The 24,213-nt window shown below is 41.8% G+C and overlaps 1 protein-coding gene across 1 annotated transcript in view; it reads right to left on the bottom strand.

Moving 5' to 3' along the window:
- The window catches only part of LOC147684108 (5-hydroxytryptamine receptor 3A-like), a 47,049-nt gene that overhangs the window by 11,541 nt on the left and 11,295 nt on the right, over window positions 1-24,213 (bottom strand). Inside the window, exons 3-6 of the mRNA XM_086942600.1 lie at window positions 23,886-23,960; window positions 18,717-18,826; window positions 14,413-14,582; window positions 9,469-9,629 (exon numbers count right to left, since the gene is read on the bottom strand). Coding sequence (XP_086798726.1) covers window positions 9,469-9,629; window positions 14,413-14,582; window positions 18,717-18,826; window positions 23,886-23,960 — 516 coding nt within the window. The remainder of the gene's footprint in view (window positions 1-9,468; window positions 9,630-14,412; window positions 14,583-18,716; window positions 18,827-23,885; window positions 23,961-24,213) is intronic.

Below are 24,213 nucleotides of genomic sequence, written 5' to 3' on the forward strand. Positions count from 1 at the left end.
CACGTGGATGATGTCATCAGTGATGTCATTTGAGATGTTATCAGTGATGTCACTGACCATGTCATGAATGGTGTAATATGTGATGTCATCAGCAGTGCATTGCGGGGGCGCGAGTTATAGTTAGCTGAACTAACTATAACGGTAGAATTTCTCTGGTTTTGCATGAGTGAAATGTCCTACTAACCATAACGCCCCTGAAACCTATGCTTTTTTCAGTGAATTTCTAAGGTTTTTAAAATGCTAATTTCTCACTATAACGTGCCTGAAACCTATGTTTTTATCAGTGAATTTCAATGTTTTTGTAAATGCTAATTTCTAACTACAACGTTCCTGAAACTTATGGTTTTTTCAGTGAATTTCAAAGGTTTTTTAAATGCTAATTTCTAACTATTACATACCAGTCGCATTTCGAGAGTGGTGGAGAAAGGTGAGCGTGGCCTCCGAAACACCTCTTAGCAATCCCACTGTGTGGGATTTACTGGAGGTAACAGGAGGAGTAGTTTATTGACAAAGGCTTCTGCAAAGCCAAAATGCGTCTCTCTGGTCACAGGGTCGAGGGAGACCCAAGAAAATAAATAATGCCGTATCCTTACAGCCTGGAGTGGTTTTGTGCAAATGAGACTGAAATAAATTTATTACCAAAATTAGGGTGTTATATATACCGGCATTTTTAGCTTTTTTTACAGTTCTTATGCTTGAATGTTTTAACAGATTTTAAATGCCAAAAATCATGTCTCATGTTTACATTTGTATTTATATCTATTTTACATTAATGTATATATTTATTGATATATTTATTGTACATTTATGTATTTATTGAATCAATTGTATGACTATTTGCACATGGTGAACCTTTAGTGGGAGCGCCCGCAGAGAAGTAAATACTATGTAGTATTTCTTCCATGTCTATTAAATGGTCACCTGTTTAGCCACATAATGTTTTGCACTGGCACTTTAAATAAGGGTTGAAACACTAGCAACGCGTCATGTGATCAAGGCCCAGGTGGGGCTGAAATGCCTTATGGCGGAGATGCAGGGCAACTAAATAAATGTATAACTGTACAAGGAACCTTGGGTCCGCGTTCGTCTGTTCGAGTGAAAGTGGATGTCCCGAGACGAAGCCAGCGATATATATATATATATATATATATTTTTTTTTTATTTATTTATTTATTTATTTATTTATTTATTTATTTATGTAAAGAGTTTTATATAGTGCTGGCTAGACCACATATATATATATATATATATATATATATATATATATATATATATATATATATATATATATATATATATATATATATATATATATATATATATATATCCAACAACGAAAATCCAATATTGTACGCTCTCAGGAATCAAACACAGTCCACGAGTGAAAGTAGAACCTTGGTTTAATCACACAACGCGTTTCGGCGACTTGCCTTGATCACGTGTGACAACGAATGTGAAAAAAGTGTGCTATTTACAATCAAGTACAGCAAAACAGAAGTAGGACTATGTACAGATCAACAAATTGCGTCGGACATATTGAAGTGGTTATCTGTAACCTGGACATCTAAGGAAAACTGGCTTTAAACATATAATAACTCACATTGGTTAGAAATTTCACAAATGTGGCATTCAATCATCATACCTCATAATCTCCCGTCTACTGGGTGATGGCAGCACAAGCCCTATTTAGCAGGAAACCAGGTGGACATACTGGGGAAAAAAGAAACATCGGTGCAGCGGCCAGCTGCAATACCGTGGAAGCAAAAGTCAAAAAACTTGAGAAACTGCGCCGTACTGAGATATCAAAATGGTGGGAGGCAATCTCCCTTCAAAATTATGTTGACCAATCGATGGTACCTAGAGGTTTGAGGATTTTTATCACTCCAACATATGAGTCACCAAATCCCAATATGCTACAAGATTGGTCCGAAAATTCTGCGAAGAGCTCTAAAAAAATGATGGAGATTTTGATTAAATACGCCTGGGAAGACAGGGAAGAACTTCTGAAACAAATCAAAACTCTAACAGAAGAACTAACATCGTCTGTAGATGAGTCCACTATGAAAAAACTAATGGAACAAATGAAAGAAAGACTTACCAAACATGAGGAAGACATCAAACTAAGAAAACAGCACAAAATGAATAGAGATTATGCTGACTACGAGAGTGGACGGATCTTGACCTTTAGCAAGAAGTATGATCATCTGTATAGAGAAGAGCTGAACGAACAAGCCGGAGCAGCAGCTTCTAATATCTCTATGGAAATTCCAGTGATCAGTGACACGGATTCAGAGGCCTCATTGGAACAAGCATCAGCAGCTGAACGAAAACCCAAGCAAGTGAATTTTTTAAACGAATTCCGAGTGATGCAAAAGGACAGACAAAAAACAAGGGAGGCCACCCCACAGAAAACCAGAGGGAGAGGGCGAGGACGTGGCAGAGGTCAAGCAATGCACCAACCACAGGAACGAAGAAACGAAGAAACCGCAAAAAAAGATTACAACAACGCTGGGAATCCAGACAAAGGAAAGGGAGCCATGGGAAAACGTATCACTCGCTCCAACAAAGACAAGTAATGGATCTACAAACGGTAAATCGAACTGTTGTTAACCTCTCACAAAGAACTCTTAGTGATTTACAAAAACGCACTTTATGTTTAGGTTTGTCTTTCTGCCCGACGGCGTACTTTAATTTCACTGAAACTCGAATAGATGTATTTAAGTTTGTACGGAAAATCAAATTGAAAAAGTGGTACAAACTCAAAAGACTGGGCCATGGACCTAATACAGACATTCCAGAAAATGATAACCAGTACAATTTTAATGTGGGAGATGTTGATAGTCTCCTAACCATTGCTCAATTGGATATGTCAGATGACACAATGACTGATTCCAATACAACAGCAGATACTCTCTCTAGGGCGGGTTTTTAAGTTGGAGCAGCGGCCACCACTAGCTTCAAAACACGATCTACATTTATGCCCACTCTCCCCCATGATAATATTGACACCTTCCACGACTGTGTGGTGAAAGATCTAGTCAAATTAAGATCCAAACATGGGGCGGGAAATAGAGACAAACAAAAGTTACCTAACAATTTGACCCTCAAACAACGTACTGTCCTTAAATCGTTACAAGAAGATTCTTCTATTGTCATACGCCCAGCTGACAAGGGGGGCAATATTGTTGTGTTAAATAGAAGCGATTATATCGCTGAAGCCATGCGCCAACTCGGTGATGATAAATTCTATGTGCAGATTACGAGATCTGCATATGGAAAAAGTGTCACTGAGATTTGGGACAAACTTGTAATGTGGAAAGATCAAGGGTTACTTTCGTGGGAGGAGTACTGCTACCTGAAGAAGGATAATCCCATTCTTCCCATTCTGTACCTATTACCGAAGCTTCATAAACACAAGACTCAGCCACCTGGCCGGCCCATAGTCTCTTCCATAGGTAGTGTCTGCGAACATATCTCAAAGTACGTGGATCACTTTCTTAGAGACTATGTGGTCACATTACCGAGCTACCTGAGGGATACCAAGGATTTTCTCAGCAAAATTGAAACTCTGAAGTGGGAGACAGACTGGACATTTATGGTGCTAGATGTACACTCACTCTACACCATAATTGAACACCAACAAGGGCTTGAGGCATGCGAATTCTACCTGCGCAATAGATCCATCAAGTTTTTTGAGCATAACGTCATGGTTATGAACATGATTGACTTTTGCCTCAAAAATAATTTTTTTTCATTTGATGGCGCCCTCTACAGGCAGACCAATGGTACTGCCATGGGTTCTTGCTTTGCTCCCAGTTTCGCTAATCTTTTTATGGGGCACTGGGAGCAGGAGATCCATGGCAGTTCCACCCTGAAGGAAGACTTTTGTAGAGTAGTGGTATGGCTACGTTATATAGACGATTTATTTATTGTCTATAGGGGGAGCAAAGTACAAGCTGAGACCTTTCTGACTAAACTCAATGCCAATAGATACAATATCAAACTTTCAGGAACCATCAGCAACACCATGGTGGAATATTTGGATGTGAGACTTGAGATTAAAAATAACATAATTTGTACCTCATTGTTTCGCAAAGATACAGCAGGCAACATCATATTGCATGCCCTCAGCAGTCATCCTGAGGTGCTCAAATGGAGCATACCTTATGGAGAACTGTTGAGGGCTAAGAGAAACTGCAATACAGTAGAAGCTTTTGAGAAAGAACGTGATACCATAACAGAGAGGTTTAAAGAAAGGGGTTACCCCAACTGGGTCATCAAGCAAGCTACCACAAGAGCAAACAAGGTGGATAGGAAGGAAACACTAGAAAAGGCGGAACCTGTGTTTGAAGAAACTGACGAGACGACGAGGTTGATACTCACTTTCAATTCTCAGTCGGCCACCGTCAAAAAGTCATAGCCAAACATTGGGATATTTTAAGACACGACAACACCATAGGTAATGTTGTCAATGAAAGACCCAGTATAACGTACAAACGCAACCTTAATATCAGGGATCTGGTATCTAGGAATGACGTTACACAATACAAGGACTCCACAGAACATGGACTGCAGGGTTTTTATCCCTGCAGTCACTGTAAAGCCTGTAGCAACAGTGTATACAAAAATGAACTTTCTTACAATGGAGTCAGAAGAAAAATAACCCAATTTCTTACTTGTAGCACCAGTTATGTAGTATATGTAATTGAATGCCCGTGTCACCTATGGTATATAGGGAGTACGAAGTGCAGTGCCAAAAAAAGAATATTGGAGCATCGGAGGGCCATAACCAACCAGGACCCTAAGTACCCGGTGGCACGACACTTCAGGGAAAAACATTACTCTGATGCCAACTTGTTGAGCTATATGCTCATTGAACAGGTTCAGGTCAAACCCAGAGGAGGAGATAGATTGTTATCCCTGAGACAACATGAGTCAAGACATATTATTAACTTCCAAAGCAAGTACCCGGGTGGTCTCAACTGGGATGAGGAGTTAGAAATACATCTCAGGGTTGACTCTTAGTGGTACATTCCAGTTCATGTTTATGACAGTATCTTACCACCTGTGTCCCTTACAGATTTTTGCCGAAGTTACTAGAATGTGATTGATGTTCTTCAACTGCTTGCTTCTCTCCAACATGTTTAAATGTGTGCTAGAAACAAATTTCTAAATGCATTATTTTAATTGTATTTTCTACCTTTTGTGTATTTATTCACAGGTGTACAGGCAGGGCTTCCCAGTATGAATGGATTCCTGAATTGGGCACCACTGTCACTGGCACTTGTTCCGGTTTGCACTTCTTCCTTTAGACACTTTTTCACGGTCAGTTATTGTTTTCACACCTGTTTTGCACAAGTGTTACAGTCGCCAGTAGGACTATGCTGAGCTGGATTATTAGCACCAGAATTTGATACTGGCTACTTTGCTGGCACAGACTACTCATATGGACACTGGTCATTACGAACTTATGAACCCCTGCTCTTAGCGTGATGAACCGATGCAAAGCAGTATTACCTATGCAGGCACAGTAGAGATGCATGTTGCACTTGAGCACTTTATACACCATCAGGAAATCATTTAGGGGTGGGAGGGGGCCAACATGAATTGTTTATTGACCTTTCATCCCGCCCAGACTGTCGTACTTGCAGAGCACCTACATTTATTGTGCCTTGATATGCTCTAGAATCATGTGTCTCCAACACGAGATAATGCATCGACTTGCAATGTTTGGCATTACCTACTTAACTAACATAGGACTTCGCCGTATATTCTTTTGTACGTAGTCCTGACTTTTAGGTTGTTCTTTAGATTTATGGACACTTGTCAATACCAGCATCACCGCTCTATTAGTTTGTGGGTGAGATCAGGGTACACGGGTTCACACAAACCCAGGATGTGCATGATTATGGGGCATGTTATTATTGCCGCTTTAGTGTGTTTCTTAAACCTACGAGATTCAAAATGCTCAATGCCGGGAAAGGGATATGCTTTCATGTGATACTCAACCACTGTAAAATGGCCGACATGATATGTTTACCTATGCGAGATCATATTAGGATAGACACAGTGGCAGGGGTTCACACTATCATCACCCAGTAGACGGGAGATTATGAGGTATGATGATTGAATGCCACATTTGTGAAATTTCTAACCAATGTGAGTTATTATATGTTTAAAGCCAGTTTTCCTTAGATGTCCAGGTTACAGATAACCACTTCAATATGTCCGACGCAATTTGTTGATCTGTACATAGTCCTACTTCTGTTTTGCTGTACTTGATTGTAAATAGCAAATTTTTTTCACATTCGTTGTCACACGTGATCAAGGCAAGTCGCCGAAACGCGTTGTGTGATTAAACCAAGATTCTACTTTCACTCGTGGACTGTGTTTGATTCCTGAGAGCGTACAATATTGGATTTTCGTTGTTGGATATTGACTTTCCGGTTGCTTCGCCGGAGTGTACGCCACTTGTCTACGGGTCACTGCGTTGCAGCAGAAGCAGCTGTTGTTGGTATATATATATATATATATATATATATATATATATATATATATATATATATATATATATATATATATATATATATATATATATATATCAGGTAATCCGCTTTCAAATGCACTGAACCATAGTATCGTTAGCCGGCAAGGAAACACGGACACGGACCAGTTAGGCGCTGAATTTTCTTTATTGCAGAGTTTCTGTCAAAGACGTTTCGACTCAACGGAGCCTTGTTTACATGTTCACATATATATATATATGAGCAAGTGCACTTGGTGCTCGAAACGCGTTACAGAGGAAAGTTGAAATAAAGACCTACCTGCCGAATCCGCTGGGTCCGCCAATTTCATTTCACCCACCTGGGAAGTGATGGGATTGTGAATTTCATATATATGTATACATATATACATATATATATATACCTACTGGCAGTTGCCAGTAGGTATAGTTAGGACCTAGTGTCTGTAGGAAAAGCATGTTTGGCTTGACTATAACTTTGGCGCCCTTTGACGAATCTTCAAGACATTTTCCCCCACAGATGTGGGACTGTGATTATAGTTGTGCATGGAACATTTCTGGGTGATCCGTAAAGTAGGGGCTGACAAAAAGGGGGGCCTCCAAAAAATGTGTTTCCCATGTTAATTCCCATAGAGATTTTAGACACAGCTACAGCCCGAACCACTGGATGAAATTACACCACATTTGGCAGAACGGTAGCTCTTGATCCAGAAAGCACACATTTTGGTATTTGGTGTACAGCCTTTCAGTAGTTTTTAAGATATTAAAGGCAATACAATTTTATATATCTAGGGTTTGTGAATAATGACAATTTTGTGCAGAGATCTGATTGGCTGCAACACTTCAACCAGGAAGTGTTGGCAGCCATTTTGGAACTCGGCTTGAGCCGAGTCCCTGAAAAAAGGAAAAAATTAAGAAAAGGGGGCAAGTGAGGAATACCCTGACCCACTAGCTCTGGTGCTGAGGTCCCCCAGGGACCCCCCCCAGGGCACAATAGCATTAAAAAAAGGAAATTGCTGCGAAATTGCGAGTATTTGCAGCAATGTTTTTTAAAACAACAAGCTTGGTCTCCCACACTTGTTTGAGTATTTCCTCTGAGTGGGACAGGTCCTTGGGGCTTAATTAAATGTGGAAAAGGAAGGAGGGGCACACAGGGTCCCCCTCCTACGTCTATTTTTAACCCCAGGGACCACCACCTTCATGGGGCTTTATTTAAATATGGGAGAGGGTGGCGTGGACCTCCTCCATTGGGCTCACAGATTACAGGGACGTTATAGCTAGGAAATAGATTTTGTTTTAAACCTTACTGAAAAAAACAAAGGTTACAGGGACATTATAGTTAGGCTCAGATTTCCCTTGTACAAAACCAGTGAACTTCAGCAGTTATAGTTACCTGAGCTAACTATAACTTACACCCCTGAAATGCACTGCTTATAACTTCACATATTATATAACTCCTTACATGGTCAGTGACATCACTGATGACATCTCAAATGATATCACTGATGACATTATCCCCAGAACCACTCACACACCCACTCACACCCCGATACAACCTCTCATACACCTACTCACATCCCAAAAACCACTCACATACCCATTCACAGATGCATACAAGTACTCACACAACCACTCACTCATCTATAGAGCAACTCACACACCCACTCACTCATCCGTACAACTACTCATACAACCAGTCACTCACCCATACAGTCACTCACACAGCCACACATTCACCCATACAGCTACTCACACACCCACCTATTCACATATACATCCGTTCACACATCCACTCACTCTCCTATATAGTCTCTTAACACAGCCACTCACACACCCACACAATCACTTACATATTAATTCACACATCCATACAAGCACATCTGCTCACTCACACATACAGCCATTCACACAGAAACTCACTCTCTAATACAGCCACTCACACACAAGCTCACTTAACCAAACACCCACTCACTCACCCATACAGGCACTTACACTCACTCGTATAGCCATTCAGACACACACTCACTCACACACCCACTCACCCACCCATACAGCCACTCACTCACCCACACAGCTACTCACACATGCATACAGCCAATCAGACACCCACTCACACACCCATACAGTGACTCAGACACCCACTCACACACGTATACGCACAGTCACACAGCCACTCACATAATATATGTTAGAAGTAGTATCACTCATTAGTAGTACACTAAATATACTAATTTAACTGTTGTAGTAGCTTAGTATGTCAGGAGTGATATCATATGTGAGGTCATAAGCAGTGCATTGGGGGGTAAGTTATAGTTAGCTCAGGTAACTATAACTGCGGGATTTCACTGGTTTTATACAAGTGAAAGCTGAGCCTAACTATAAAGTCCCCAAAACCTTTCTTTTTTTCAGTGAATTTCTAAAGTTTATTTTAATTCTCCCCATCATGCTGCTCTATTTCTGACCTCACCGAACAGAATACTTACACAACCATCTTTTAACAATGCTGAACAGAGTCAATTCAAAAACTGTATAATGCCATCTTAGAAGCTTTTCCACACTTATTTACATAATTAGTGTCTTCTGTATTGTAAATAAGTAAACTGCATTTTTCATACAGAATTAAACCACTGGCATGGACATGTCACTCACTAGATTCTTTCCTTTTCTTGGAATTGCAGAGCTCTAGTACAGTCTGACGGCCTCCAATTTAAGAATAACATACTTTAAAACAAATAAATAGGTAAGTGTCCTGAGATCCTTTCTGACCATGATAAATAAATCAAGATTTAATCTGAAGCAGATATACATATTATCAAATGACCTTTAGATTAAATTCCCTTCACGCGTCTCTATCAAACTGTTGCACACACATCACATACAAGCACCTTCAAATCTTGTAAGGTTTCTTTTTGACAAATTTGAGATTGACTTCAAGATTTACTTACCCAAAAGGTGACGATGTCCCATTCATCAATGCCAAACTTCAGGATGTCGGGGTACCCTTCAATTCTCACAAGTTCCCACTCTCCACTGGTCTCCAGGAATTCCTTTGAGTTTTCCGAGATCTGTTCTATGGTCAAAGCCAGTCCCAGTCGGACATCCCTCACTGTAAGTAACCACAAGAGTGTGAGTAAATGTGTTTTATGTAACGAGTTAAACTTTACCACTTGGCCAGAAGTATAAGTACTCTCTCAAAAGTATAAGCACTCTCCTTTTAATTTGTGTATTGTCTTTGTCATGCAATAAATGTAACATATGTCCCAAATGAGCACTCAGGTGTTGTGAGAGTTGTCGCCTGACCGGCCTGAAGTAGTAGCACAGGCTAGTAAGTTCTTCGCCCAGAAGGCAAGTAGTTTAGTTCACACCAATCTGAGTCTGGATTTGATGTATGGACCTAGCTGATGGAGGCTTAAAAGTACCTCTCATTTGTTAGGTTGCTAGAGGAGCGGGAAGAGTGCTGCACCATTTGCCGCTGTCCTTGGGACAAATATACAGTCTGGCTGCTGTATTTATTTAGTAAAAGTACCACATGCAAGAAGCAATGGTGGGAACTCTGGGTGTAATGTTTTTAGGGTGAGGGTCAGTTAAATGCCAGCCAGTGCACAATAGTGAGGGACCACTGGGTCAGAAAGAGTGTTTTTGTCACTTCTTGTTGGAGATTCCCTGGGGATAAAAGTTCCCGTCCCGTAGAGTTGTTGGAGTGAACATGTTTGTTTCAGGTCATCTACTTTGAAGGTCTCAAAAAATTGCATAGATGCACAACACCTCTCTGCAGTATGTTTGCCTGCTTGGGTTTGACTTAAGCTTCTGCCTAAGTAGCATCTTTCAGGTCTCAATGGGCAAGTGCCGGAGGCCTTTAAGACCTTGGCAGGCTGGCCACTGGCCCAACTGAAAGGGGTAATTCACCAAAAGTGCTTCTGCCGACATGGAGGGAGCACTTTACGAAAAGAAACAGAAAATAGTGACCAGCTTGTTATGCCCTGGTGACATAAGGAACCAGCTGGTGTTTTTACATCTCCCAAAGGCAGACAATCAAAGGAGAGTTCTCCATGTCCCTGAAATGCTGGGAATGTTTCCCCAGTGTGTGGCAGTTCCTGACTGTTTATTTCTCCCCAAGACTAGAATATGGTGTATTGACAAAGTTGCAGCTAATGTGATGTCAGAAGTCCCAGCTTAAATCTGAAGGGTCTTCCGACACTATCTCAGCCAGATGATGTTCTTCAAGAGAAGCTTTTGATGAAAGACATCGCTATGGTTCTGCTATTAGAAACACAACGCTTTTCCCGCCTCTAAATAAGATGGTGGAACCGAGAGCTGAGTGGACAGCCACGCACTAGTTTTTGAGGGATGCTCCAGTACCACCTTGGTCTGAATGATTCCTTAAAATGTATACAATTTTGTATATTTCATTTAAATATTATGCATTCACTCTGTTCACGTGTTTAAGTATTAATCATACTAAAGTACACAAAAAGTGATGGATAGAGTGCTTAATTTAATCTCAGCCACTGGTAAATACTTGTGCCGCATCCCAGTCCATCGGTATTTTGCACACCATGCCACCTCAGTTTGGACCCAGCCATATGGAAATCCGTCTTGACCCTGCTCCAATGGGAGTAATCCAGCTGGAACTGCCAAGCCAGGTCCTCCTTGAACCCAGCACCAGTTTTGCCCTTGTCATGGGCTCATCAGCCAGGTATAGCTTGGTTCCAGTCACACAGTATGCACGGCACTCAAGTCTGGGCATTGCCACGCCACTTAGGGCGACATACTAAAGTATACAAAAAGTGATGGATGGAATGTTTGAGTTAATCTCAGCCACTGGTAATTACTTGGGCTGCATCCCAGTCCAAAGCTATTTTGCACACCATGCCTCCTCAGTTTGGACCCAGCCATATGCTGATCAGTCTTGGGAATGTCTCTAGCTTGCATTATTTGGTAGGATACCATAGAGGCCAAATTATGCAGCCTGTTTGAGTAAAGCAGTAGAGGGCCAAATCATGCTGCAAATTATGCAGCAAACTATGTGTCAAGAAAAGGTAAATTATGCAGCATAATGTGGCATGTTTGGTCATAATACTACTTAAATATTTCATCATTTTTAAACGTGATAACACTGTATGGGCATTGGTTGCATCTCATTAGTACAAATAAAGCTTTAACTCCTTGGATGCTGATGACGGAACCGCTCCGTCATCAGCTGCGGGTGCGCTGTGCTGATGACGGAGCGGTTCCGTCATGGCCCGCTTGGAATGCCTGCGTGGGGTGAATTCCGCGCCTGCGCTGGACGTTCCATTGAGCGGGGCGGGCCATGACGGAACCGCTCCGTCATGAGCACAGCTCAACCGAGGCTGGTGACGGAGCGGTTCCGTCACCAGCATGCGGCCGCCGCGCGGCCGCCCTGCCCCCTTAGCACTGCGGCGGAATTGCCGCCGCAGTGAAGGGGTTAAGTAACAGAAAGGTTATCAGTCCAGCTTTGCAAAGAGCCTTCCACTGTGCAGCAGTACTTGCTGCTGCATTTCTGTTCACTTTTGAACTGTTTGTGCTAGAAACAAAATCGTTTTTTGTTAAACTCTGCAGATTATGCAGCAGATGATGGATTATGTGGCAAATGCGCAAATCTATAATAATGTAAAAATCACAGCGGCTGCACAATTGCAGAATGTCAGTGGCCCTGATTGCACATAAGTATAAACGCATGCATGCCTTGTTTTGTATATGGCATGAAACTTGCTGACTAACAATACAGCGCTGTACATTAACCCGTTCGATGCTGATGACGGAACCGCTCCGTCATCAGCTGCGGTTGGGCTGTGCTGATGACGGAGCGGTTCCGCCATGGCCCTGCCGCCGCGGCACGTTCTATTGAGCGGGCGGGGCCATGACGAAACCGCTCCGTCACAAGCACAGCCCAACCACGGCTGGTGACGGAGCGGTTCTGTCACCAGCATGCGGCCGCCCCGCCCACTTAGCGCTGCGGCGGAATAGCCGCCGCAGCGATGTGATTAATGAATGTGAACAGACAATCATGGACATCAATTGGGGATTTACACATTGAACTGCACACTGATATTTCCTCTTACAGCTGAAGAGAATTTCATCTGTGAGTTCATACCCTTCGTTTCCATTATGTTACACCTTTTGCTAACGTTGGGTCTTATTCAGAGTCTGACAGTCATAATCTCCATCACAAAGTGATAGATATTTCCTCTGCTGTATTACAAGTGCCTTAAAATATAAAGCACTTGTAATACAGAGGACAGGCAATTTCGTCCAGCAAACTCAAAATAAGGCCCTTTATCGGCGTGTCGAAGTTCATCCATAGAGGTTCTCTAAAGTTTTGATTTGATCACTCGTGGATTGTTTTGCTTCTCGACGTCGTCTTTTGCATGTCTGTATGTATGCACGTATTAGATTAGTGCAAACCTAGCCGAAAGGCAACGAAGTGCTGTACTAGGTCGATAGCAAAGACACAGTCAACATGTGTTTCTACGGTTTTTTAGACAGAATATCGTGTCACAAATATCGAAGGCAAACATATTGTGAAGGTAAGTTTTTATAGGTAAGTAAAGTTTTACTATATATAACTCCACACATATGTGCGTAGATGTGGAGTTAAGAATAGTAAATCTATCCTTGCCTATTTGCATTTACCTTCTCGATATTTTGGTCCTCAATACTTTTGACACAATATTCTGCTCATATGATATTTGTGTTTCCGATATTCTGTCAGTGATCCATTTCCAAGGATTGCTAGTTGCCCTATACATCGGGAGGATGTTGCTCCAGATCCTGTGTTTATAGAAATAGAAGGAGATTTAGGAAACAAATGTTCTGAACTCCTTTTAAAATGTTGCCATTGAATAGTGGAGTGGCTAGGAGTCACTCATTTTGGCTCTTGGGTGTCAGTGACATATTTAGGGACACAGAGAATACATCACCATAAGCTGGCAGTGTGGCTGTCCTGCCAAACTCACAGTCCCCACCCCTCATTTAGAGATGGCAAACCACAAGGTTTCAGCATCAGCTGGGTCCGCTGGCTGAAAGCCTTGACCTGGCGGACCCTGCATCACTTGGCCGACAAATCATGCTGACAGTTGCACTGCCGTACTTAGGATGGGCCAAATAACACTGGATGCGTCTGCTTTGCATAGCGGGCCTGGACAGGGAAATCAATGAAGGACACCACCACAAAAGAATCACCTTCAACCTCTTCATGCACGCCTACAAAGCCCTCCACAACACCGGACCTGCCTACCTCAACCACTGCTTCTTCTTTTACACACCCACCAGACATCTCCGCTCCACCCAACCGGCATTGGCCACAGTCCGCCAGATTCGCAAGACCTCGGCTGGAGGAAGATCCTTCTCCTACGTTGCTGCACAGACCTGGAACTCCCTGCCTCTGCATCTCATGCAATCACCGTCACTTCCCCAATTCAGGAATCACCTCAAGACCTGGCTCTTCGACTGAACTGCAGACCCCCCCACCTGTACCTTGAGACTCTAATGGGTGATTAGTTGCGCTTTACAAAAACTCTGATTAATTTATTGACCAAACAGAGAGGAAACTCCCTGCATGTAGGCCCATTGATTGTTTGTTAGATTGTTATTGAAAAAACAGAAAACTTTGGTAAGCATGTAAAACAAGCATGGCGCCCACTCTGCAAATCCGCGGCAGCTGCTCTGAAAGCTTTCGAGAACCCCGCCAGCATGACAGTGATCTCTATGTATGGCAGGGGGTCCCCCACCTCTACCAGCCTGGCAGGTCAGCAGGCCACCTGTGAGAATCTAAACCACTGCTAGCCTGTGGTCTAACTGAAAGTCGTGTCCAATGTTCTAAGACGCTCTGCCCCTTGCACGACATGCAGGTGGGATATTCGTCTTACCTGTGTGCATGTAGGAGCCAAAGGTGAGAGAGCAGTTCTGCACATCAAACGGAAAGTTGAAGATGCCCAGGTTGCAGGAGCTCACCACGCGCAGCATGCGGTCATAGCGGATGGTGCCTGTGTGGTTCACATAAACGTAGGGCGTCCGCTGGGACTTGTCCTCATCGATGCTGAGGGGAGAAAAAGGCGGAGGACAGTTCTCACGCTCCAGCCTGTGGTCAGGAATAGCAACGATCACAAGTAATGGGGGAAGGAGAGAAGACGACACAGTCAGGCCCGAGGTCCAGCCTAGGACATGGAAACCCCAGGCCTCTGTGTACCAATTTCCTTTCATTCAGTGGCTTCTTCTAATACCACCTTGTCCATCTTCCTCGTCACAGTCCTTTCTCTATGAAGGCGAGTATCACCCTATAGATAGGAAACTTCTTTGCCGGGCAAAAAAGAGAAGCTGTTCTGTTAAAATCTTAAGACACCAATTTTGTTCCTAATTTTCTATCTGGAGCACCAAGCTCAATAATACCTGGTAGGAGGACAACCCAGGAGAGAAACTTTGGATGGATTGTAGGACTGTGAAAAGGAAGACTTGGACTTGGAGTAATGAAGATAATCAGACCGTTTACACCCATCAGATGAAATCGACACTCTTTGGATTAAGGAATGGTACGGCTACAGATAAATTGCGAGTAGATCTTTCAGATCCATATAAATTCTTCTTTGCATTAATATCTCAGTGATATAAGAACTTCTGGAAAAGACATGGTAGATAAGGCAGATAGGGTCAATTGTCTTGATAGTGACATGGCTCTTTTTATTTCTCTATAGTGGACTTTGTCTATAGATCTCTATATTTGTTATTGTAACTACTTGTGAAATTCTTAACTTTTGGGGTCAGTGGTGAAAATGGTTTTGACATTGCGGTGTACAATTTTTTTTTTTATGTGTGTGAAACAAATCACTTACCCATTTTCCGGTCTTCATTCATGCCTGAATAGAACTGAACAGTATTCAGACCTAATTAATGTAATTGATTATTTTATTCAAACTAATATCTTTAACGGATTGCTTACTGAAGCTGTAATCTATAGGGGGTAACTGCAGAAAAGACAGATTTGTTGGTTTTATTGTGCTGGGTCCATCACAAAAATAAGTGGGTGCTTATGCAAGACTAGAATCTGAAAGCATTGTAATACCAGATGTTTACCTGTACTGAATTTAAGGTGCACATTATGGAATGTGGAAAGACTGAGTAGAGGTGTTAGGATTAAAACGAGTGATCATACATTATGCACACAGTTTTGGAGATGCTGTTGCGGTGGTAACCAAACTGTCATTCTAGAATTAGCTATTTTGAACCTTAGACCCTCTTGGTGAGAGTGTGCACGAGACTATGGCTGCAGCTGAGTCCAGGTGGGCAGGAATGTGGGCAGACTAATGTGGTCAGGCACTTTCATTAATGTATGAGTTTCAATGTAGACCAGGGTGCCCAGATGTGGTGGTGTTATAGACCAACATGTTTAGGCATCTAAGCAGAGGTTTCTCCAGCATGTAAGATTCTGGATTAAGTAAGTATTCTCTGTTGACATTTAGTGTTGCCTGCAAATCACAAACTTGATTGCTGGTCAAGACAACCCAGAATTGTATTCGTCCATGGTTGAAAAATTGATTACCATTGAGTTGGAATTTGTGAATACCTATTAGTTACAACTCAACAAAACTATGTTACATGACAATATATAAAAACGAGTTTTTTATTCTACATGAAACAGGATAAGATGGGTACCACATGTTTACCTTTTCCATAACCCCTCCCCCCCGAATCGAACCATGGTAAATGAGAAGGTGAAAAATTAATGTTTTCCCTGTTCATTAAATATCCTTGTGATGGACACAGAAAGAGGTAAATTGTTGTACTAAATATTTACTAGTATAAATCTGTTCATTAAGCTCTGTCGCTGAGTTTTGGAAAGAATTCCCTTTCCCTCTCATTGCACATCAAAGCATGTCGTAGCACTTCATAGCATTTTAATTTTCTCCTGTCTTGCTCCAACACTGTGGAGTAAAATTCTTCAAGACACAAGATTTTTCATTAACCTGCTTTCCTTCAGGAAAGACCAAATCTCAGCTCATCAAATATTCCTAATGATGCACAGAAATATGAAATGCGCAAAAACTCTTACAGTAACATAGAGGTGTAATATAAATCTGTGAAAAACCCTGTAATGTAGAGCCACAAGTTACATTGTAACGAATGAAGCTAGAGCGCAGAATAAACTGTACATATTGGTTATATGTACAGTTTATTCTGCGCTCTAGCTTCATTCGTTACAATGTAACTTGTGCCTCTACATTACAGGGTTTTTCACAGATTTATCTTACACCTCTATGTTACTGTAAGAGTTTTTGCGCATTTCATATTTCTGTGCATCATTAGGAATGTGCAGAACATAAACTTATTTTCAAATTTACATGTGCACACTGACATGGTACATTTTCATTTAAAACAGATTTTCTGTGTTTCGTTAAAAGTATTTTGCAGATCTTCCTAACTAGCCCTCAATATAGGCCTAGACGCCATCTTGTTTAAAATGGACGTCTCCTCTTGCAAGTTCACTGTTCATCATTTCTAAAGCACACGGTCATGAAGAGTCATGATTGTTTATTTCCATTGACATTGTTCTTGAAAAAAACTTTCCATCACATACACAAAAATATTGCTTTCCCAAGCCCCTTTCGCTAGCTCACTGTTCCTCATTCATTCCCATTAATTTGCTGTTGTTCATGTAACTCGTTTCTTCTGCCATCTCCGGATGGCATTAGCATAGTTGCCAGCATTGATATTCATGTAGTGGGATAGTGCTTAGATGCTAAGGCAATATGACATTTCTTAAAATTGATTTGCTAGGAATGTAAATCTTTTAGTCATACCACGATGATTTTGAAGTACTGGTTTTCTATGCAAAAAAACTGCATGTAACCCCTCTTGTTTGTGGGTGAGCCAGACACTATGGAACCTGCCTGATTTCTTAATGATTTTGAAGCTTATTTGAGACTTTGGAGGTCATTAGGATGGCGGGCGGACTTGGTCATTCCGCCATCCCATCAGTGATAGGGACCGCCAGCCATAAGAGCGGGGGATCCGTGGGGGGCATTAGGATGTGCCCGCCACTGTGGCGGGCGCATCCTGCATCTTTATCATTGTGGCGGGCGGTGCTCTCAGCACCGCCTGCCACAATGCTAAAAATGCACGTATACATGTGCATACACAAAGCGGCAGGCAGGCAGGTTTATGCAAATGACCCCCCGTGTGCACCCCCCACCTCTTCTTCACTTTGGGGGCCCACAGGGGGCCCCCAAAGTGAAGACCGCATGTATATACAGAAGCCAATGTTAATATGGATGGCGGTGTCTGATAGACACCACCACCATATTAAACTTTTCCCGCCCCGCGGCGGACGGGCTTTCCGTCCGCCGCGGTCCCCCCCACCATCCTAATATGGCAGGGGGTCATTTGTGTGAGGATGGCGGGCGGATTGCCCCGCCAGGCCGGCAGTGGCTACCGCCAGCCTGGCGGGGGCAATCCACCTGCCATCCTAATGACCCCCTTAGAATTTTTCTGTTTTGCACATTATTCTGTAACACCCTGTTTATTTGGGGTAACAAGCGCTATATAAATGTTAACCTTTTTTCCCTCTTCTATCCCTCCGCTATCCATCTGAATCCAAATAACTGACTAATATCCAACACTTAAATTACTTTCATATCTCACTATATTAACTCAACACTAATCCTTTATGGGTTCTGGAGTAGCATGCTACTCGCCGAAAAAGCACCTTGATGCCTCGCCAGTTGTAGTAAGCGCTGTATAAATGCAATTAAAATACAATTTACTGAGAGCCTTCATAACAATGACCTCATGTATTTGCATTTATGATCTCTGTATTGCACTCTTGAATTTTTTATAATAAATCCTTAAAATTTCTATTCCTAGTCTACAACCCAATTAGTAAGTTAGTCCTTCCTTAATTGATTGTATTATGATATATGTTTGGGGGTTTCTTAACTCGGGACACATTGCCTCATAAAATCAAAGTTTAATACTGTCTCCGATTCAACTGATCCATAACCGAGTTGTTAAGGTAATATTTGGGGGTATACAATTTTAGGGGTTCCCCTCACCCACATTACTTCATACCAATGCTCACATGGCTGGGTCAGTGCTATGCCACCCCTATTCTAAATATGATACATAAATATAACATTTATGAATATTGTTACTGAAAGAATTCTTGAAACATTTTACTTACAACTCATAGACAATGATATCTGGAGTCCAGAGGTCCTCCACAGGCAGGGAAATCTTCTGCACCCCTCCACACTCCGCGGGATCCCAGGTAAGGAATTCATGATGCCAGTACTGGAAGAGAGAGAGAGGGGAAGGATGCAGAGTGAAGAGAGAGAGGCACAGGGTAAAGGTGAGTAGAAACAAAGGGATGGAGGAGGAGACAGGGGGGAGTGTCAGTGTCCAACACTGTGAGAGATCTCATTCCAGTGAGATGCCTGGAATGTTTGAGCCAGCATTCAGCCACTCGCTGAATGCATAGTTACAGTGTGAACAGTGCTATAATTGCCTACAAGCAGCACAGGCCGCAACGCCCATACATCTATACCTAAATTAAGTCCCGCATAGCACACAACTTAGATGGAGTGATACAGGTAGGGAGGAGTGGGGTGGAGGGTAGGGTTGGAAGGGATAAGAGGCGTGGGGAGGCTGTTTCTCTCCTTTTCTTTTCCTTTATTTATATGAATATTGATACCTAGTCATATGTTACTAGTACCTGCTGTTAAGGCGCTGACAGGGTCAAATATACATTATTGCTGGAATACCTTAACGTACCCTGCAGGAAACTTTTCATGGCTTCATTTTTTGAAATGTCCCTTTATACAAAACAATAGCAGTATTGTCTAAGTCTCTGAATTAATTGTGAAAATCAATAAAGTATGTGTTAAAAAAAAGCAGGGATGTCAGGGGGAAATAAGGGAAAACAAAAGGAAGATAGCAAGAAAGGAAGGAAAGGAGCAAAGAAGAAAGAAATTAAAAATGAAGGAGGGACGGAGGAACAGGAGAGAAGGTTGAAGGGAGGACAGAGAAAATTTCTAAGAAGAGGTAAAAAGTGGCAACAAAGGGAAATGCAAATGCAGTGGTGTAAGTGGCAATGTATAATGACACGTCCAAGGATGAAAGAGCAATGGACCATGTGACAGAGAGGAACTGATCTTGGGGGCATTGACAGTTAATGCAGAACATGCTGAAACAGAAACAGAAAGTCACAGGAGCCGGAAGAGGGACAAACATATAAAGTGACACAAGATCCGGGAGATATAGGCTTGGTAACACTGGACCAGGGATGTATTGATGCTTGGCCTAAAACACAACTAAACACGGACAGGGACTAGACAAGGAAGACATACTCTGGGACAAGGAGACAAAGTCAACTAACATAATGTAGCAGAATGGTTGAAATAAAAAGTTAGGGAATACCAAAAAAGTAAGGAAAAACATTAGAAAAGTCAAAAAGTAGACTACAGCAATTTGACTATACAAAAAGGTTTTGGAATGCATGGGCTAGAGCTGGTGGTAGGGGAAGGTGTATGATTAGGATTGTGTTAGTATGTTCAAGGGTTAGGGCTACAGTAAAGGTTGATCTGACAAGTGAGGTTTGTGGCCGAGTTGGATGGAGTGAGCAGCTGACTTTAGATCATAAAGAAATTAGGAAATACATGGCGAATCATGTCCAGAGACAGGTAAGCCCTAATTCCCTTATTTAAAAAACTCCCGGGAGGTGCAAGAGGGTCTGTCTCATGGAAAAACATTTGTATAAATGACTAGCAAGTATATTGTAAGGATCAATGCTCCCAGAAGGGAAGGTGGCAAATAGGACTGAGACAAGGAAGAGTAGGGATGAGTGCAATGAAGCTGACGGTAAGAAATCTGAGCATTACCACTTCATCCCTCTTTCTCGTCCCCGTCCTAACCAATGAGAATAAATGAAGCACTATTAAAGGGCATTGATATACCACAGAAATCCAGTTGAGATGAAATGCAGAAGAAAGTTTAATCGTAGATAAGTTGACATATAGAGTACTTACTCCTTTACTGAACTCAGCACAGCTGCATCAAATTACCCTAACCAACACCTGCAGACTAGGGCTCGACAGACAGTAAGTGTGGAAATTCCAAGAGCAACAGCCCAAGAAGGATGGGTGCCTTGTGCAATGTCCTCAAAAGGAGCTGGAAGAGCAGCTCCAGCCAGCCCATATGCCATGGGAATGGGTGTTTATGTCCAACTACTAAGGGTGAAGACAGAAGGCATTTTGCCCTGTAAACCGGGTCCAAATTCGACAAATGTACAATCCTTGGTATGGAAGCCTGTTGCATGCTGTAAGTATATTCTCACTACCGCAGAAGCAGAGCGAGCATAGGTTGTCCCGTGAGAATTGACACTGGACACGCGTGCATATTGGTGTGCCGCTCCGATTTCTTTCGTGAACTCACTACTAATACCTGAATAGGGTCGTTTTTATGAACTATTTTAGAAAAACCTATACAAAACCCAGAGAGGTGACAAGGAACTTCCCTAGACTTCACATACCGATTCCCCAATCACTGTGTAGACGAGGTTACATAGGTCCTGAACGATAGCCGCTAGATCCTTTTTGGGACTAACTCAGGCTTGAAACATGTTGACCCAGTTGCGGTCTTAGATGATTATTTCTAGTGGACAGCACCATTATTTAGAATATAGGCAAGTGGACTTTGTTATTTAAAAGTCTCTTGTGAGAGGACCTGTTGTCCTATTTTTAGATTGCACTAAAACTTATGCACTAATTACACCAATCTATACCACTAGCCACACACACAAGCTTCACAGACGGCATAATAAAAGATCTCCGGTAAAGTGCCTCCTTGAGGGTGCCCATCGGGCACTGTAGTGCCCGCCCGACATGGAGCAAAAGCTTGATGAAGCATGACACCCATCTGGGTGTGTGAGGGCACTTGCTGCTAAGGAGTTGCGTTCCCTGCTGACACCATAGGACATGTCCGACCTGTAGTAGAGACCTTCTCTCTTGCTTTCAACAAGAACTGCATAATCCCTTTAGAAAGTATGCTCCTCTAACAGCCACCCCAACATTCAAGGAATGTAGAGCACACTCACCTGCCAACTAGGGAGCAACACGGATATGGGAGAACCCCCACTGATGAAGGTGAAAGTCAGAAAAGTCAGGCGAGAGACGCAACATCCAATTCTCCAACAGAAATCAAAGAAAGGAATAAGAATACGTAAAAGCCCTGAGCTTATCCAAACTCCTAGCACAAGTAATGGCTCCCAGGAACACAATCTTAAGAGAAAGAATCTCAAGAGAAATCTTATCCAAAGGTAAATGGACACATTTTGCAATACGGTCTTTCAGTGCATAACGCTAAATTAAAGATTGGCTGCAAAACGTCGATGCACAATTTGGAATCACTTTTTACCGCCATCCTTTTTTCAATATCTGGCTCGGACATACACAAAGGGAGACATATGAAGGACAGCAATAGAAAAGAAAGATGTATCAGCATAGAAAAAAAGATATATGACATACCCGCATGGAGAAGAAAGACATATGACATATGAAACACAACAGTATATGAAATAAAGAAATATGTTGTACCAGTGTAAAAAAGAAAGTTTTATGACAAAGTAGCAGTATACAAACCACAGACTTTTGATGAACTGGGACTGGAAAAAATCATGTAATGGTAAAGGATAGAAAAACATATGATAAACCAATATAGAAATAATAAGCATATAATGTACTGGTGGACAAAAAAAAGAAATACATGATGTATCAGTATCCCAAAAAAAAAAGACACGATGAATCAGTATGGAAAAGAATGCATACCAGTATGTAAAAGAAGGATATATGATGTATAGCTACACAAGGAAAGACATATGACTTGCCATTATAGAATTAGAAGACAAATGACATACAACTTGAGATAAGCAAGACATATGTTTTACTAGTATCGAAAACAAACATCTACTTGGTTTACCAAAACAGAAAAGAAAGATGACATACCAGAATAGAAAAGAGAGACGTATGACATTCTGGGTATAGAAAAAAGGCATATGATATAGTAATATAGGGAAAAAACACACATGCCATAGCCGTTTTTAAAAGAGAGTCAAAGCAGGCGTGTGACATACCAGTAAGGAAAAGAAAGATCTTACGTACTAGTCGAGAAAACATAAACATATGACACACCGGTATACAAAGGAAAGACATATGTGACATACCATTACGGAAACAAAAGCTCATATAACTTACCAGTACAGAAAAGAATGACATAAGATGTAGCAATAATAAAAAACATAATATGGGCCCATGTAAAAGAAAGATTTGCAGGACCTATCATTAGAAAGAAGCAAGGCCCTATGACATACCCTTATAGTAAATAAATAAATATGACAAAGTGGTTTAAAAAAGAAAGACGTGATATACATGAAGAGAACAAACATCTATATGATGTAGCTGGATAAAAAAGAATAACAGGCCACATTGGTATAGAGCCGAAGGCATATAGCATACTGGTATAGAAAACAAAGATGTGATATACTGGAATAGAAAAGAAAGACATCTGGGGTTCCGAATAGAGAATAAATATTTGTGATATACTTATACAGAAAAGAAAGACACATGAGATATCAGTATATAGAAGGAACAGATATGATTTATTGGTATATAAAAGAAACACATATGACATACCACTGCAGAGACAAAAGATGTGATATACCAATATATAAAAGAAAATCATATGAGATACCAGTACAGAGAAGAAAGACATAAGAAGTACAGATAGAGAAAAAAGACTTCTGACAAAGCGTTCTAGAATGTAAATGTATAGGCATTTATATAGCGCACTACTTACCCGTAGGGTCCCAAGGCGCTTCGACCGCTGCGAAACCCTTCCTGGCTTCCCTGAGAGATGGTCCCTTAATGGGTATCTCCAGGGTGAGACCAGGCATCCCCGGCGGTCTGGTGGGGCCGTTAGTGAAGATGAGGCAAGCTAATGCCCAGAGTTGCCGAGTGTGATCGCTGATCAGAGTGGGCACCGAGGCGAGAGAATTATCGAGTCCGCTGACCCTGGTCCAGAAACCTGCCGCGCTGGGAATCGAACCCTGGTCCCGGGCCGTCCTCTGCTCTCGGGTCTGCCGCCTCCAACCAGTGAGCCACACTACTTCAGAAAAGAAAGACATACTATTACAGAGCAGAAAGACATGATATATCGATATAGAAAGACAAATAACATGATGATATAGAGAAGAAAGACATGGGATATATACCGGTTTGGAGAAGAACAGCTTGATAAACCAGGTTAGAAAAGAAAGATATATGACAAGTTGGTATAGTGAAGAAAATGTATGACATACCGGTATAGAGAAGAAAGACATATGACGTACCAGTCGCAACCACAGGAACGTGGTGAGTATCTGAGTCTTTTCATTCTGCATAAGAAACAGAAATAACATAAACTTATATAGGCTGATTTCCACTGACACTGGAGATTTCCAAGTGGTTGCCATAAAATATCCATAGAAGCTCTCTTGCCTGGCAAGATTTAACACACTACCAAAAAAACATAGTGCCTCAAATGTTTAATGGGGTTTCAAATGTTTAATGAGTTCTCATGACCAAAGAGGTTTGCCTCTCAAGGATCTAAAATGATTTCAATAGACTTGAGAACTAAGACCCCTTCTG

This window comes from Lissotriton vulgaris, chromosome 11, assembly GCF_964263255.1.
Source record: "Lissotriton vulgaris chromosome 11, aLisVul1.2, whole genome shotgun sequence".
NCBI classification, from domain to species: domain Eukaryota; kingdom Metazoa; phylum Chordata; class Amphibia; order Caudata; family Salamandridae; genus Lissotriton; species Lissotriton vulgaris.